We start from the raw sequence: 12,502 nt of genomic DNA on the forward strand, positions 1-12,502 counted from the left end.
AAAAAAAAAAAAAAAAAAACAAAGTTTATATTTTATAATGCCAAAAATTGCTTCAAAATTGACACCAAATCGTGGTTGACCTATCAAGGACGTGGCCGAGTGGTAAAACACTCGGCTTGCAGTCGAACCGATAGAATTGAGGGGCCTTACTAGTGTTCGATCATAGGTAAGGTAAGAGGGTTGTCCGGCCTAGCTTTCTAGGTGCCCTAGATGGGTAAACGTAATGCTCCAGCCAGTGATTGTTGATGATGTCGTCTTGTTCATACCGTTGGGAGGGTCACTGATTCAAACTCTTCTGCAGTTGAACTTGTCTGGCTGAAGCTGTCACTGGCTGCGACGCCTCATCTATAAGTTCGTTAGAGATGGACTATAGGAGGGGGGTTGTTTATTTTTTTAATAATTTTTTATTTACGTATATATAATCATTCGACGACTTTAGACGTATACTAGAGGCTCTTGAGATATACACGATTATTTAATCTCCTTAGACTCTTTACGACTACTCGCAAAAACGGTGTATACTCTCTTTTACCGTCCTTACGAGAGTACTATTGGGCCGAGAGAAGATTGATTGAATCTTTCTGACCGAGGCGCAAGCTAGAAAAAGGTCACGAAGATTGTAGTGCACGTGACTAGGCTAGTCCCAATATAGACTGCCAACAAGTACTCCCCTTACGGTGTTAATTTATTATCTTAATAGAGACCCTTCTTAATAAAAGTGGTTATGGAACGATGAAGCAAGTAAGGAAGGTGGCGGATTCCTCTGCAGATCGCACCATAGAATCGATTCAGTATCGATAAGAATCGATAAGAATCGATACCCCGGCAACAAGAATCGATACGGTATCGATCGCTTATTTAGCGAATCAAAATCGAGCCTGAGTGATAAGTACAGTAGCCTGACTCAAATTCCGTCAGAGACGTATATTCTTTGGTCGCCCTCTTAGCTGTTCCCTATAAAATAGTCACGGTTGGGAGGAAGGGACAGGAGGGGGGTTTTGTCTAGAAGTTTGTGACAGAGGAATTCATACTCCGAGTCTATACACCGCCCGAATATGGAAGGCTGAATGATTCGTTTCAAGCCCCGGATGGGTCACGTTACCAGTCACCATAATCAGAGGCGAAGTCGTAAGTCTCCCATTGTAGGCGACGGTATTAGTCGAAAGCCGAGTCCTAGTCGGTCTGTTCCGTTGCCTGCACACAAAAGCCGAAGTTAGGTGAAACACATGTCACTGAAAGGTGTAGTATCGATAGTCTCCGGTTGGGGTGAACAAGGAAACAAGTAGGCATCTTCGGGCTCCGAGAATTGCACACCATCGGAGGAAATTTCCAAGGCTGAGGGCTCTGGTAGAGTCGACTGATTTTGCCATGAGTCATTCTCGACATTTCTGGGAATTTGACACGCAGACTGATCAGTCAAAGCCGGACAATGGTCGGTATTTTCGACAGTCTCAAAGCAGCACAAGTCCCCAAGCGGCATGTCAGATATCAGAGCATCAAACAGGTCCATAATCCAGCGGGCAGGTTTCCAAACCTCCTCGGCACTTTTCCAGATCAACTGGCAAGTGGTGAGAGATAGGCTGCCAAGTAAGGTTCTCCCGGGTTGGTGGCTCTTTGCTTGCGATAAGAAGACTGCCTCGGCGGCGAAGAGGCCTGGGAATATCTCGTGGAGCACAGAAAACTGGGCTGACATTCGCATGATCTTGCACGCCTGAGTGAGGATTCTTCGAGCGGCAGAATCTATTCCACGACAGACCCGATCACAAACACAACCTGCTCCGTGCCTGCTTAAACAAGGTTGTTTTCCTATTCCTGACGAAAATTGCTCTGCATTTGCTAGAATCACATTGTGATCAAACACGATGGATAGAGACCAGGAGAAGATATTCGTGCCGGGATGGTCGACGACCCAGTCTAACTCTGGTGGCAGCTTCTTGCGCCAGGCTTTCAAGATCACGTTATAATCCGGCACCGTGCCCTGCAGCGTTTGGGCGGTGGACTGATTCCGTGTGGTTAAGATTTGTCGCGAAATCAAGCACAATTTCGACAAGTGTATCTGATAGAGGGCAAACTCATGTCCAAGAGAAACGCTCTCGAAATCTGAACTCTCAATCTCATGCTGAAAATCCTCCATGGCCAGCGGTCTCGCGTCCGAAGAGTCCGTGTTAATTCTGAACGGTCGACCAAGGACTGTTGCGAACGAAGAGTCTCGGATCACCAGAATCCACCAAAGACGACGACGAAGACTTCTGTCCTGGGCATTCATCTTAGCGCCGGCTATTGACCGATGGATGCCCAGGGTTTCAGCGACGTTCACCGCCGTACTGGTCCAGCTGGAAAAGTTCCAATAATCGCTTGGTGAACTATTCCAGAAGCTGAGGAAGAAAACACTTCGCAGGGTTGTGATTTTGTCGACTTCATAGCCACAGTCGAAGAGGGCTTTAGCTTTGGTGTAGTAGTGGACTCGTGCTGCGTATCGGCTGGAGAACTGGGCTTTGACAAGGACCGACACAGGGCAGTAGGTAGACACAATGAAACAAAAGGAATGTAAAAGAATCCACGGGACCGTTTTGGTTCTTAGTTGCTGGACGATTTTATCTCGATTGACAACAGGATAGAGGGGATAAATCAGTTCCAAGAAGACCAGTTTAAACTCTTCCATGAGGCGTTCTGAGGGATATTCAAACATTCCTCTTGAGCTCAGAGACGTGATCTCTTCTGGCTGTATGTGTGTAGGGTGTCCTCGACTCTGTGTGCTAATTTTCGATTCAATCTTCTGCACGGCGGGTCCAGTTCTATGAAGGAACTCCTTGTTCTCTGTACTTTGATTTCCCGTAATCATGTTTAGGGGAAATGTTTCTCCCAAATAGGTGATGGAACATTTATCAACCGGGGGTTGATGACCTTGGCGACGTGTTCTCAGAAAATGATCGAACACGGTTGTCCAAGTCGCTTCACGGTGTGATGAAATATCAGAATCCTGCGGCACTGACTCAGAGGATGCCCAGATCCGAAGCAGAAAACATCGGAACATCCGCAGAAGCAGGCGTTGAAGCAAATTTATCCGTAAACGTTGGATGCGTCAGGCTCGCTAAGAGGGACTCACTGAAGTCTGAATCGACTCGAGCATGAAATGGATCTTGTGCAACTTCTCTGCGATGTTTGCCCTGGTCTTCGGGTAATAATGCCAAATCTCTCTGTAGCCTGCTCATTGTGCTGCAGCCGTCAGAGTCTGGCTCATTCGGCCGTTCTCGAAGGTTCTGCTCCTTTTGATGCACTTTCGCCTTCCTTCTGTCATAGGTGCCCCTTCTGGACTGAATCAAGATGCAGGAGGACTCCATTCCCTATTTCCGACAACTCGTGCAAGGGATGCCACACATGACTGCATCACATTTCACCCTTCGTTGATTACATTGTCTGCAAGCCTTCGCAGCCCGAACCCGCACAGCCTCGGGTTTGAACCTGGCATTGGAAGACATTGGGGGAGTGGTAGATTTGAGGACTAGACGACAATATGGTTTTCTTTTTTTTTTTTTTTTTTCAAAAAAAAGGGAAAGGAAAGGAAAGGAAAATACCTAACACTGCGGCTCCTCATGCAGTCGGAAAATCTGGCGGCTAGCTCATTCGCCTGAGCATAAAGCGCTTGGTTGACTTGCAAGAGCGCATGGCCAGCAACATGGCCGTCAATATTGCGAACTTGCAATTGCTTGGGGAAAATCCACCCGGAATCTCCTCCGGCGGATCGCCCATTCACCTAATTACACATATCGTCGGAAGATGGTTCCCGAACCATCCTACCGCCATTGGCGTCGCGATGTTGGCCCACGAATCTCCGCTGACGGAAAGCCGGAGCTCGTCGTCAATTTTGCCTATAGCCAAAACTAGGCGAATGCCTGTGACTAACCGTTGTCAAGTCTGAATTTGAAAACATCGGATTACTTGCAGCACGTGAACTAGACCCTTGCACAGCCTCGTGATAAGGGGTAAGAGAGCCGAATTTGTTGAGTCTCCCTGTCTGGTGCGCATGTCTAAGGCTCTATGGTAGACGCAAGACACAACAGCAGTTCCTAGGAGAACAACATCCTCATTTTATTGCTCAATGTTAATGTTACTTTCGAGATGGAATGCGATCCTGAATACCGTCTCTGCATGACTGGAGAAGCAAAGCACGATAAGCACAAGTCGACATCCGAACCGAATTAGAGCGGCTTCCCTACTTGTTAGATGTCGGAATCGTTGTCCCGTAGGGCAGCATGTCAACTCAATACCAAAGCCAGAGCGAAATCTTACAACCGTTACCTTCTACCCAAAGCATAACAGGGAAATTATTTTGTCGAGAAGATGGGAATTCTTTATGGTTAGCAGGTCAAAGGCGCTGAAACGATGTCTACTTCAAGCACAAGCCGAGCGCAGGTGTTATTCGGACCTAAAAACTTACGCCTGGTGAGTTTTGCCCCTGGGGATCGGTACGATAGTGTAAAGCAACAGTAACGATTTGTGTAGATTGACAGACCCATTGATCTACCCGGCCCAGGAGAAGTCCAAGTACAGATTAAGTCAACCCCGTTATGTGGTTCTGACCTTCATTATTTCTCGCATTATGCAAATGGAGACATCATAATTCGGGAGCCTCTTACTCAGGGACACGAAACTGCTGGAATTATCGTTGCATTGGGCACCGAAGTTGACCATTTGAAAGTCGGCGGTCGGGTTGCACTGGAAGTTGGCGTCCCATGCGAAAAATGTTTCCATTGCCAGGACGGCCGATATAATGTATGTCCAGACCTGCGTTTTAGGAGCAGCGCAGCGTCCTATCCGCATTTTCAAGGAACATTGCAGGAGAAAGTCAACCATCCCGCTCGTTGGTGTCACAGGTAAGCCACAGACAATCACCTGCAGAGACGCTCTCAAGCTGAAGACGGCTGTGACGAGGATCCCCGATTCTATGTCCTTTGATGATGGTGCGTTGCTCGAACCTCTGTCAGTGGCGATCCATGCATTTCGAAAGGCCGATATCCGAAGTGGCTCCCCAGTTTTGATAATTGGAGCCGGGGTTGTTGGTCTTCTTTGTGCGGCCGTTGCTCGACATCGGGGATGTAGGCGCATAGTTGCCGCAGACATAGCGCCTGGTCGCCTAGAGTTTGCACAAACCAATGGTTTTGTAGATGCTCAGTATACTATTGTCCCTAAGAGGGGTAAAGATCTTAAGGAAGATCTTGCCATATCGAAGGAAACTGCTGCGAATCTGATTGCGCTCAGCGAAGGGAGTGGATATGATGCCGTTTTTGAATGTACTGGAGTCGAGGCTTCGGTGAGGACCTCAATATACGTAAGTTGGCCCAGCCGTTGACGCTCATTTTCGGCTAAGCGAAGACCCCAACAGGCTTGTCGTCCATCTGGTGATGTTCTTCTCGTGGGAATGGGGACTCCAATACAGACTTTGCCCGTGTCTGCGGCTGCATTCTGCGAAGTAAATCTCAAAGGTATCTGGCGATATGCAGATACGTATCCTACTGCACTCAAGATCATGGAATCGATCGAGCAACAGTACCTGAAAGCAGATGCTAGGAAGCTAATCACACACAAGTTCAAAGGCTTAGAGTCTGTCCCGGACGCCTTTGCTCTGGCTGCTCGAACGCAGGACGAAGAAGGGAACCTAGTGATTAAAGTAGTAGTTCAGAACTGAAAGAGATCCGGCAAGTGAGGGAGCAAGAGTCATATAACATAAGAAGTAGGGAAAAAAATCGAATTTTGGCAGATAAATGATTTCCTCTGCTGATAATTCCATTTTCAAAACGTTCTGACCGACAACGGATGGCACTCTGCTCATCTTAGCAAATATATCTAAAAACAGCCCTGTGATCAGCCAATTCGATCTCCCCTCTGGCTCTACTGTCATCGAAGATCATACATATGCGCCTGGTATACTTCAATGACAAAACAGTTGAAGGCTTTGCTGCTCCAGCAGTGCTTCGAATGTGGCGCATTGCTTTTTGAAGATATGAGAAGGTTTCATATTCTCCCCTTGTATCCGAGGACCAGCAGTTCTCTCAACTTGTGCAAACCGATATTCTACGGCGGCCAGGTTCCTAATCTAACGACAGGTCGGAGAAAACTTTGACAGGGAACAAAAGAAACGGAAGCATATCAGAATTTAGTATTGCACCCGACATGCAGTTTCGGGACCTGGATTCCGACAAAACCTAACTCTGGTCCACAGAAAACGGTCTTTTAGAAGATAGAAGCAATCCACACGGGCCAATCTCTCGATGGAAAAGCAGTCGTGATTAGGAGATCTATGTTATTTGTTAAAGGGCCACGGGAAGACATGAAAACACAAGAACTCGCTCGTCATGCATCACCAACTTTTCATCCAGTTAGTCTTCTAATGGTCTCTTTCATCTTCAATTCATCTAGACAATATGTCTCCATATGATCAAACCCTCAGCGCCATCGTCGTCGGTGCCGGGCCTGCTGGCATTGCGATGGCCTATCGATTGAAACATGACTTGAAGTTTGAGGACTTCACCATCTATGAAAAACTCGACGGAGCAGGAGGTACGTGGAGGACGAATCAATATCCAGGATGGTACGACACCATCGCCCACAGGTTTGACTCTCAGCCTGATCGATTCGCAGTGGTTGCGACTTGCCATCGCATCTCTATTCATTCAGTTTCAATCTGAACCCTGATTGGTCAAAAGAGCTCTGCGAACAACCAGAAATCTTACAGTGTAAGCAAAAGGATCCGTTGAAAGCAGGCCCAGTTGGCTGAAAAAGACAACAGATATGGAAGATACCGTTGACAAATTCGATCTTCGCAAGCACATCCACACCGAGGTCGAGTGCATCGGGGCCACATGGAATTCGCAAAAGTCCAAATGGGATGTACATTTGAAAGATCTCAAGACCGGCATTGGGTTCTCAAGGACAGCTTCGGTATTCGTCTCAGCAGTCGGTGCCATATCTTATCCGCGAGATGTCAGATTCCCGGGAATGGACAGGTTCAAGGGAGCAATGTTTCACACGGCTCGTTGGGATCATACTGTCGACTATGCGAGAAAGAGAGTCGCCGTGATTGGGAACGGCTGTAGTGCAGCACAGGTCGTTCCCACTGTAGCAAAGACAGCTGCGTTCGTCAAGCAATATGCTCGCAGTGGGCAGTGGTACCATCCCCGTCCAAATCATCAATTCACGTCACTGGAAAAACTCATGTTCCGGTGGCTCCCCCTTTGGCAAAGACTGGTACGGCTGCGGATCTTCCTGGACGCCGACGAACAGACGACAACTTATTTCCCTACACCCAGAGGAATCAAGGCCCGACTGGCTGCTGAAGAAGAGTCGAGAAGATATATTCGCTCCCGAGCCCCTCAGAGATACTGGGACTCGATCGTGCCGACGTTCCCTCTTGGGTGTAAAAGACGCATCTTTGACCCTGATTACCTGGACTCCCTCTGCCTTCCCAACGTGGAGCTCTTAAATCAGGGTATCCGCGAAATCACCGACACCGGAATCATCAGTTCTGGGGGGGTTGAAGATGATTTCGACATTATCGTCCTCGCTACCGGATTCCGAGTGGCACAATTTTTAGCCCCTATGGAGATTGTCGGTGCACATGGGATATCTCTGGCCCAGCAGTGGAACGAATCTCGAGGAGCACAGGCTTATTTGGGAACATATGTCCACAATTTTCCCAACCTGGCAATCTTGTTTGGCCCAAACACCTTCCCTGCCAACAATTCGGCTCTTTTTGCGTGCGAGACCCAGATCAATTATGCAGTACGGACGCTTTTCACCCCTCTTCTAGATGGGCGAGCCAAGATCATTGAAGTCAAACAAGCCGCGGAAGATCGTGAAACTCAGGCCATTCATCAGGGTCTGCAAAAGACGGTCTTTGCTGGAGACTGCTCCAACTGGTACATTGGAGCCCATGGTAGGAATGCTGCATCGTGGCCTGGCAGGGCGATCTCTTTCTGGTGGAGGACATGTTTTCCAGATTGGAAAGTATTCAACTTGGTTGGTGGTGACAAATTGTGGCGATTGAGAGCGGTGAAGCGACATATAGCGGACAATTCACGGTTGCTCGCATTAATGGTGTTGCTTCTAGCCGCTGGCCAGTATCTCAATCGGGAGTCGTTGGCTGCAGTGCACGAGTCGGCCGTGAGAGTGGCAAGAGCGTATGTCAAGGATGTCTGAAGTGCATGGAATCTCAGAGGACGAATTGGTTACTCTGAAGACGTGAAAAGGGTTTCGTCATTCTATAAATTATCGAGATCCGATGGATCCCCAGTTAATCCTCTTGAACACTTTGTTCCTTAGCATCCGAAAGGAACGCAATGCTAAGCAATGGGCTTACGATGATGGACAAAACCAATGGCAGGATACCAGCGTACTCTTCGAAAAGAACCAAATTTCCCCCAATAGTAGAGCTAGCTACTCATATACTGGTCAAAGCGAGCAAACTCCAGATCTCTATTTTCAATTCGATCTTCCCATAAAATGGTGTCTCCGTTGAATTCTGGCACCACCTCTATGAATTCTCTCAAGATCAAGCAATCGTACGCTCACCTCAAAGCACACGCCCAGCATGTATACCACCAGTAACCAAAATATCCTCCGATGTTGTATACGAACTAGCATCAGATAATAAGTATACCGCCAACCCTTTGAGATCGGTTCGGTCCCCCATACGTCTCATGGGAGGTTCGGTCGCCATGATATGAGCTAGGTGAGGGTAAGTTTCCATGAGGTTTAGAGTCATATCTGTCATCATATACCTGCACAGATACTGTTAGTCGTTATCGTCTTCAAGAAAACGTGGCCTAGAATTCGTTGAAATAAATGCAGGTCTAACATACCCTGGTGAAATACTGTTGACTCTGATCCTATTCCGTGCCAGCTCCACTCCCAAGGCCTTTGCAAGAGCGACAACGGCTCCTTTACTGGCACAGTAGTCGCTGGTGTTCTGTCCTTTGCTCAATGTATATGCTGCCACTGAGCCGATGAAGACGATGGATCCACAGGAACTGCTGTTGTCAAGAGGCTGCTGGCGCATCATTTGCTTGGCTGCCAGCTGAGCAGCGTAATACGTGCCCAAGACATTGATGTTGAGGCATTTCGCCACAGAATCGGGGTCTCGTTGAACGAAAGGCTCGTCGGGGCATATCCCAGCGGCCGTGATTCTAAGATCTCCATTAGGCTCCCTGGTTTCGGACCAGATTCTAGTCCATACTTACAGTCCATCAATTCGTCCGAACTCCCGAAAGATCTCCTCGAAAGTGTTTTTGAGTGCTCCATGGTTCGTCACGTCACTTCTTCAGCCCTCATTTCAGCTCGTTCCATCATTCAACCATCAAAACGATCCCCTTACCGATATAGCTTTACTTTGACGTTGAAGTCCTTCTGAAGCATGTAGAAATGTTGATGAGGCTCGGACAACAAGTCAATCACGGCAACATTCGCCCCAACCTCAGCCACGGCGAAGGCTAAGGCAAGGCCAATGCCCCGTGCGCCACCTGTAATCACAATGGTCCGACCAGCGAGGGAAAATAGATCCCGAACCGTCCGATGAAGAAAACTGTCTGTATCGACTTTCAGAGCTTGCTCGGTCTGCGTCACCTGTCCGTTCATCATGGATGTTCTTGGATGGATTCTTGGAAAAGATCTTGATGGGAATATTTTGTGCTGGTAGTAAAATCTAGTGATCTTAGATCAATGTCGTGACTGAGTATCTTACCATGTGGAAGATAAAGCAAATCGGAATCTCTTTCCCGATGGCTGTGTCGACATTTCCGTTGTCTCAATTCCGGCGAATATCACGGACACGACACCGTTCAATGACGAATTTGAATAGACTGCGGCAATAAGAGAGGAAGCTTTACCTTGCTGAAATTTCTGCGGCCTTTAGAAATGGATTGTCCGCTGGGCTGAGTCAAGTTTTCGATCCCACGAGAGAGCCTCTCCCACGTACAACTTTTCAACTTGCAGGTCTCTCCTCGGCCACAAAATCACTGTCCCGCAGACCATCGAGAACTATGCCGTCTCATGTAGAGGACCAGCATCTAGGGAGGTTCGACGAAGCCACGATAATCTCCAAGGTCCCACAAAACAGGGACAAGTTGACGGCAAACGGGTTAGAAACCGGCGAAGGAAAACCGACTGTCAACGACCACGGATGGCGTGCCAATTTGAACGAAGATGACCACGCGGTTTTGGCTCTCCGAAATCTTCTCTTCGACATTACAAACCAGAATGGAGGCCATGGTGGTTCTGCTATAGGGATGAGTGCGATTGGCGTGGCGCTCTACAAGTACATTATGCGTTACAACCCATCAAACCCGAACTGGTTTGATAGAGATCGTTTTGTATTGTCAAACGGTGAGGGCCCACGATTCCAAGTGTCATTGACAAATCCCACTGAGATTGGGACCCAGGACATACCGCTATGTTTCTATATTCATTGAACTACTTGACCGGATACGAGAATTTCACCATGGGTGAGCTCCAACGATATGGAAGTGCAGAGACAAGTGGTGCAACGACAATCTGTCATGGCCATCCGGAGATTGAGATTCCTGGTGTTGAGGTTACTACAGGTCCCTTAGGACAAGGTGTCGCAAATTCAGTCGGTCTAGCTATTGCGTCGAAAAACTTAGCGGCTCGATTCAATGAACCAGACTTAGGAATCATCCAGTCACGAGTCTATTGCACAACAGGAGACGGATGCCTAATGGAAGGAGTCGCACTGGAAGCGATATCACTGGCAGGTCACCTCCAACTTGATAACCTGATTCTGACTTATGACAACAATTCCGTGACCTGCGATGGCCCGCTCGCTTGGATCAATAGTGAGAGTATTAACGACAAAATGAGAGCGTGTGGGTGGCAGGTGCTGGAGGTGGCCGATGGAAATTTCGACGTCCAGGCGATCGTCAAAGCCTTGGAGTACGCAAAAGCCTTGACGGGGAAAACCTGTCTTCGTTAACGTCAAGACAATCATCGGGTTAAGTACTCAGATTGCTGGAACAGCAAAAGCACATCATGGCTTTTTCGACGCGGAGAGCGTAAAAAGGTCAAAGATCACGGCCGGGCAGGATTCGAGAACGACACATCAGGTCCTGCCAGGTCCACTAGCCTACTTCCGAGAGCGCTAGACTCATGGAGAGAAACTCGAAAGCTATTGGCAGTCTCTTTTCAGGCAGTATGCTGCGAAATTTCCCGACAAGGCTGATCAGCTTCACCGACGCATGACTGGTGATTTCGGTACGGAGTACAAGGCCATTCTCAAGAGTCTCGACCCGTCTCAATTCAAAGGTCAAGCTACCCGTGAGATCAATGGAAAATTAATAGAGAAGATCTGGCTGGCCTGTCCAGCCATGTGTGGTGGAGGTGCCGACCGGGTGAATTCCAACAAGTTCTACTATAGCGAGAACGACGTATTCCACCCTCTAACCGGCTACGCTGGCCGTTATATCCCATATGGTATCCGCGAACATGCCATGGCTTCTATTTCGAATGGAATCGCCGCTTTCAACCCAGGGACTTTCTTGCCTACAACTGCTACTTTCCTGATGTTCTATCTCTATGTAGGTTTCCTAGTGACCTAGGGTACGCCGATGGGAACTTACATGCTTTACAGGCTGCACCAGGTGTTCGAATGGGTGCACATTCGCACCTACAAGTGATCCACTTTGCAACTCACGATTCATTCGCCGAAGGGCAAAACGGTCCGACTCATCAAGCCGTCGAGGTCGATTCTCTTTATCGAGCGATGCCCAACATCCTGTATATCCGCCCTTGTGACGCCGAGGAAGTCATCGGTGCATGGGAAATTGCAATGGACACACGCACGAAGCCGTCAATGATATCCTTGGGCCGTGATCCTGTAGGACCTGTTCCTAATACGAGCAGAAATATGGTCTCCAAGGGAGCGTATATCCTCCAAAACCCTCCCAACGCAAAACTCACCCTCGTCAGCTGTGGGACAAACCTGCACTATGCAGCTGCGGCAGCCATTGCGTTGGGAAATGAAGGAATGCCGATCAAGTTAGTCAGTGCACCCTGCTTCGCTCTGTTCGATCAACAAGACCAAACGTACCGGAATGAGGTGTTTGCCTTAGACGGAAATCCCATAATCAGTGTGGAAGAATACGTGGCAACCACTTGGGCTCGTTACGTGACAGCGAGTATAGGGATGAACGGCTACGGTTACTCGGCCTCCAATCCAAGTAACTATGAGCGGTTTGGACTCGACACGGCCGGAATCTTGAGAAAGGTTAAAGCTTATCTGGGCGAACTTAACGGTCAAAATGCACGGATGGCTGGATGGCGGCGCTTGGATTAGAAAGGAGCAATAAATTGCATTCCTCATACGTCCTGGTCAAACTGAGATTCTGTTGGAAAAATGTCTATCTCGCCTTGATACATACCGTCTTGCTGGCCACTTCAAAGCTACGGTCATGGAATAATGGATGTAGGCAGATGTCAAACCTTTTGTGCAACT

The 12,502-nt window shown here is 48.3% G+C and overlaps 6 protein-coding genes across 6 annotated transcripts; 4 read left to right on the forward strand and 2 right to left on the reverse strand.

The window, feature by feature from the left end:
* Positions 1–1,213: 1,213 nt before the first annotated feature.
* Positions 1,214–3,212, reverse strand: Z518_03917 (uncharacterized protein; the record flags this gene model as incomplete). The annotated part of the gene is made up of 2 exons (XM_013417625.1): positions 1,214–2,904; positions 3,107–3,212. 2 exons carry the CDS (start codon positions 3,210–3,212, stop codon positions 1,214–1,216), a joined length of 1,797 nt encoding a protein of 598 aa, XP_013273079.1.
* Positions 3,213–4,383: 1,171 nt separating this feature from the next.
* Positions 4,384–5,686, forward strand: Z518_03918 (uncharacterized protein; the record flags this gene model as incomplete). The annotated part of the gene is made up of 4 exons (XM_013417626.1): positions 4,384–4,443; positions 4,504–4,874; positions 4,933–5,329; positions 5,384–5,686. The coding sequence occupies 4 exons, from the start codon at positions 4,384–4,386 to the stop codon at positions 5,684–5,686; spliced, it is 1,131 nt and encodes a 376-aa protein (XP_013273080.1).
* A 736-nt stretch (positions 5,687–6,422) lies between these two features.
* Positions 6,423–8,196, forward strand: Z518_03919 (uncharacterized protein; the record flags this gene model as incomplete). Its single annotated transcript, XM_013417627.1, has 3 exons — positions 6,423–6,589; positions 6,640–6,734; positions 6,788–8,196. 3 exons carry the CDS (start codon positions 6,423–6,425, stop codon positions 8,194–8,196), a joined length of 1,671 nt encoding a protein of 556 aa, XP_013273081.1.
* Positions 8,197–8,569: 373 nt separating this feature from the next.
* On the reverse strand, positions 8,570–9,630 carry Z518_03920 (uncharacterized protein; the record flags this gene model as incomplete). The annotated part of the gene is made up of 4 exons (XM_013417628.1): positions 8,570–8,777; positions 8,859–9,182; positions 9,237–9,314; positions 9,371–9,630. 4 exons carry the CDS (start codon positions 9,628–9,630, stop codon positions 8,570–8,572), a joined length of 870 nt encoding a protein of 289 aa, XP_013273082.1.
* Positions 9,631–10,034: 404 nt separating this feature from the next.
* Z518_03921 (uncharacterized protein) lies at positions 10,035–10,984 on the forward strand (the record flags this gene model as incomplete). Its single annotated transcript, XM_013417629.1, has 2 exons — positions 10,035–10,377; positions 10,434–10,984. The coding sequence occupies 2 exons, from the start codon at positions 10,035–10,037 to the stop codon at positions 10,982–10,984; spliced, it is 894 nt and encodes a 297-aa protein (XP_013273083.1).
* A 262-nt stretch (positions 10,985–11,246) lies between these two features.
* On the forward strand, positions 11,247–12,343 carry Z518_03922 (uncharacterized protein; the record flags this gene model as incomplete). Its single annotated transcript, XM_013417630.1, has 2 exons — positions 11,247–11,585; positions 11,639–12,343. The coding sequence occupies 2 exons, from the start codon at positions 11,247–11,249 to the stop codon at positions 12,341–12,343; spliced, it is 1,044 nt and encodes a 347-aa protein (XP_013273084.1).
* Between the last annotated feature and the right edge of the window lie 159 nt (positions 12,344–12,502).

Source organism: Rhinocladiella mackenziei (assembly GCF_000835555.1).
Source record: "Rhinocladiella mackenziei CBS 650.93 unplaced genomic scaffold supercont1.3, whole genome shotgun sequence".
Classification (NCBI taxonomy): Eukaryota; Fungi; Ascomycota; class Eurotiomycetes; order Chaetothyriales; family Herpotrichiellaceae; genus Rhinocladiella; species Rhinocladiella mackenziei.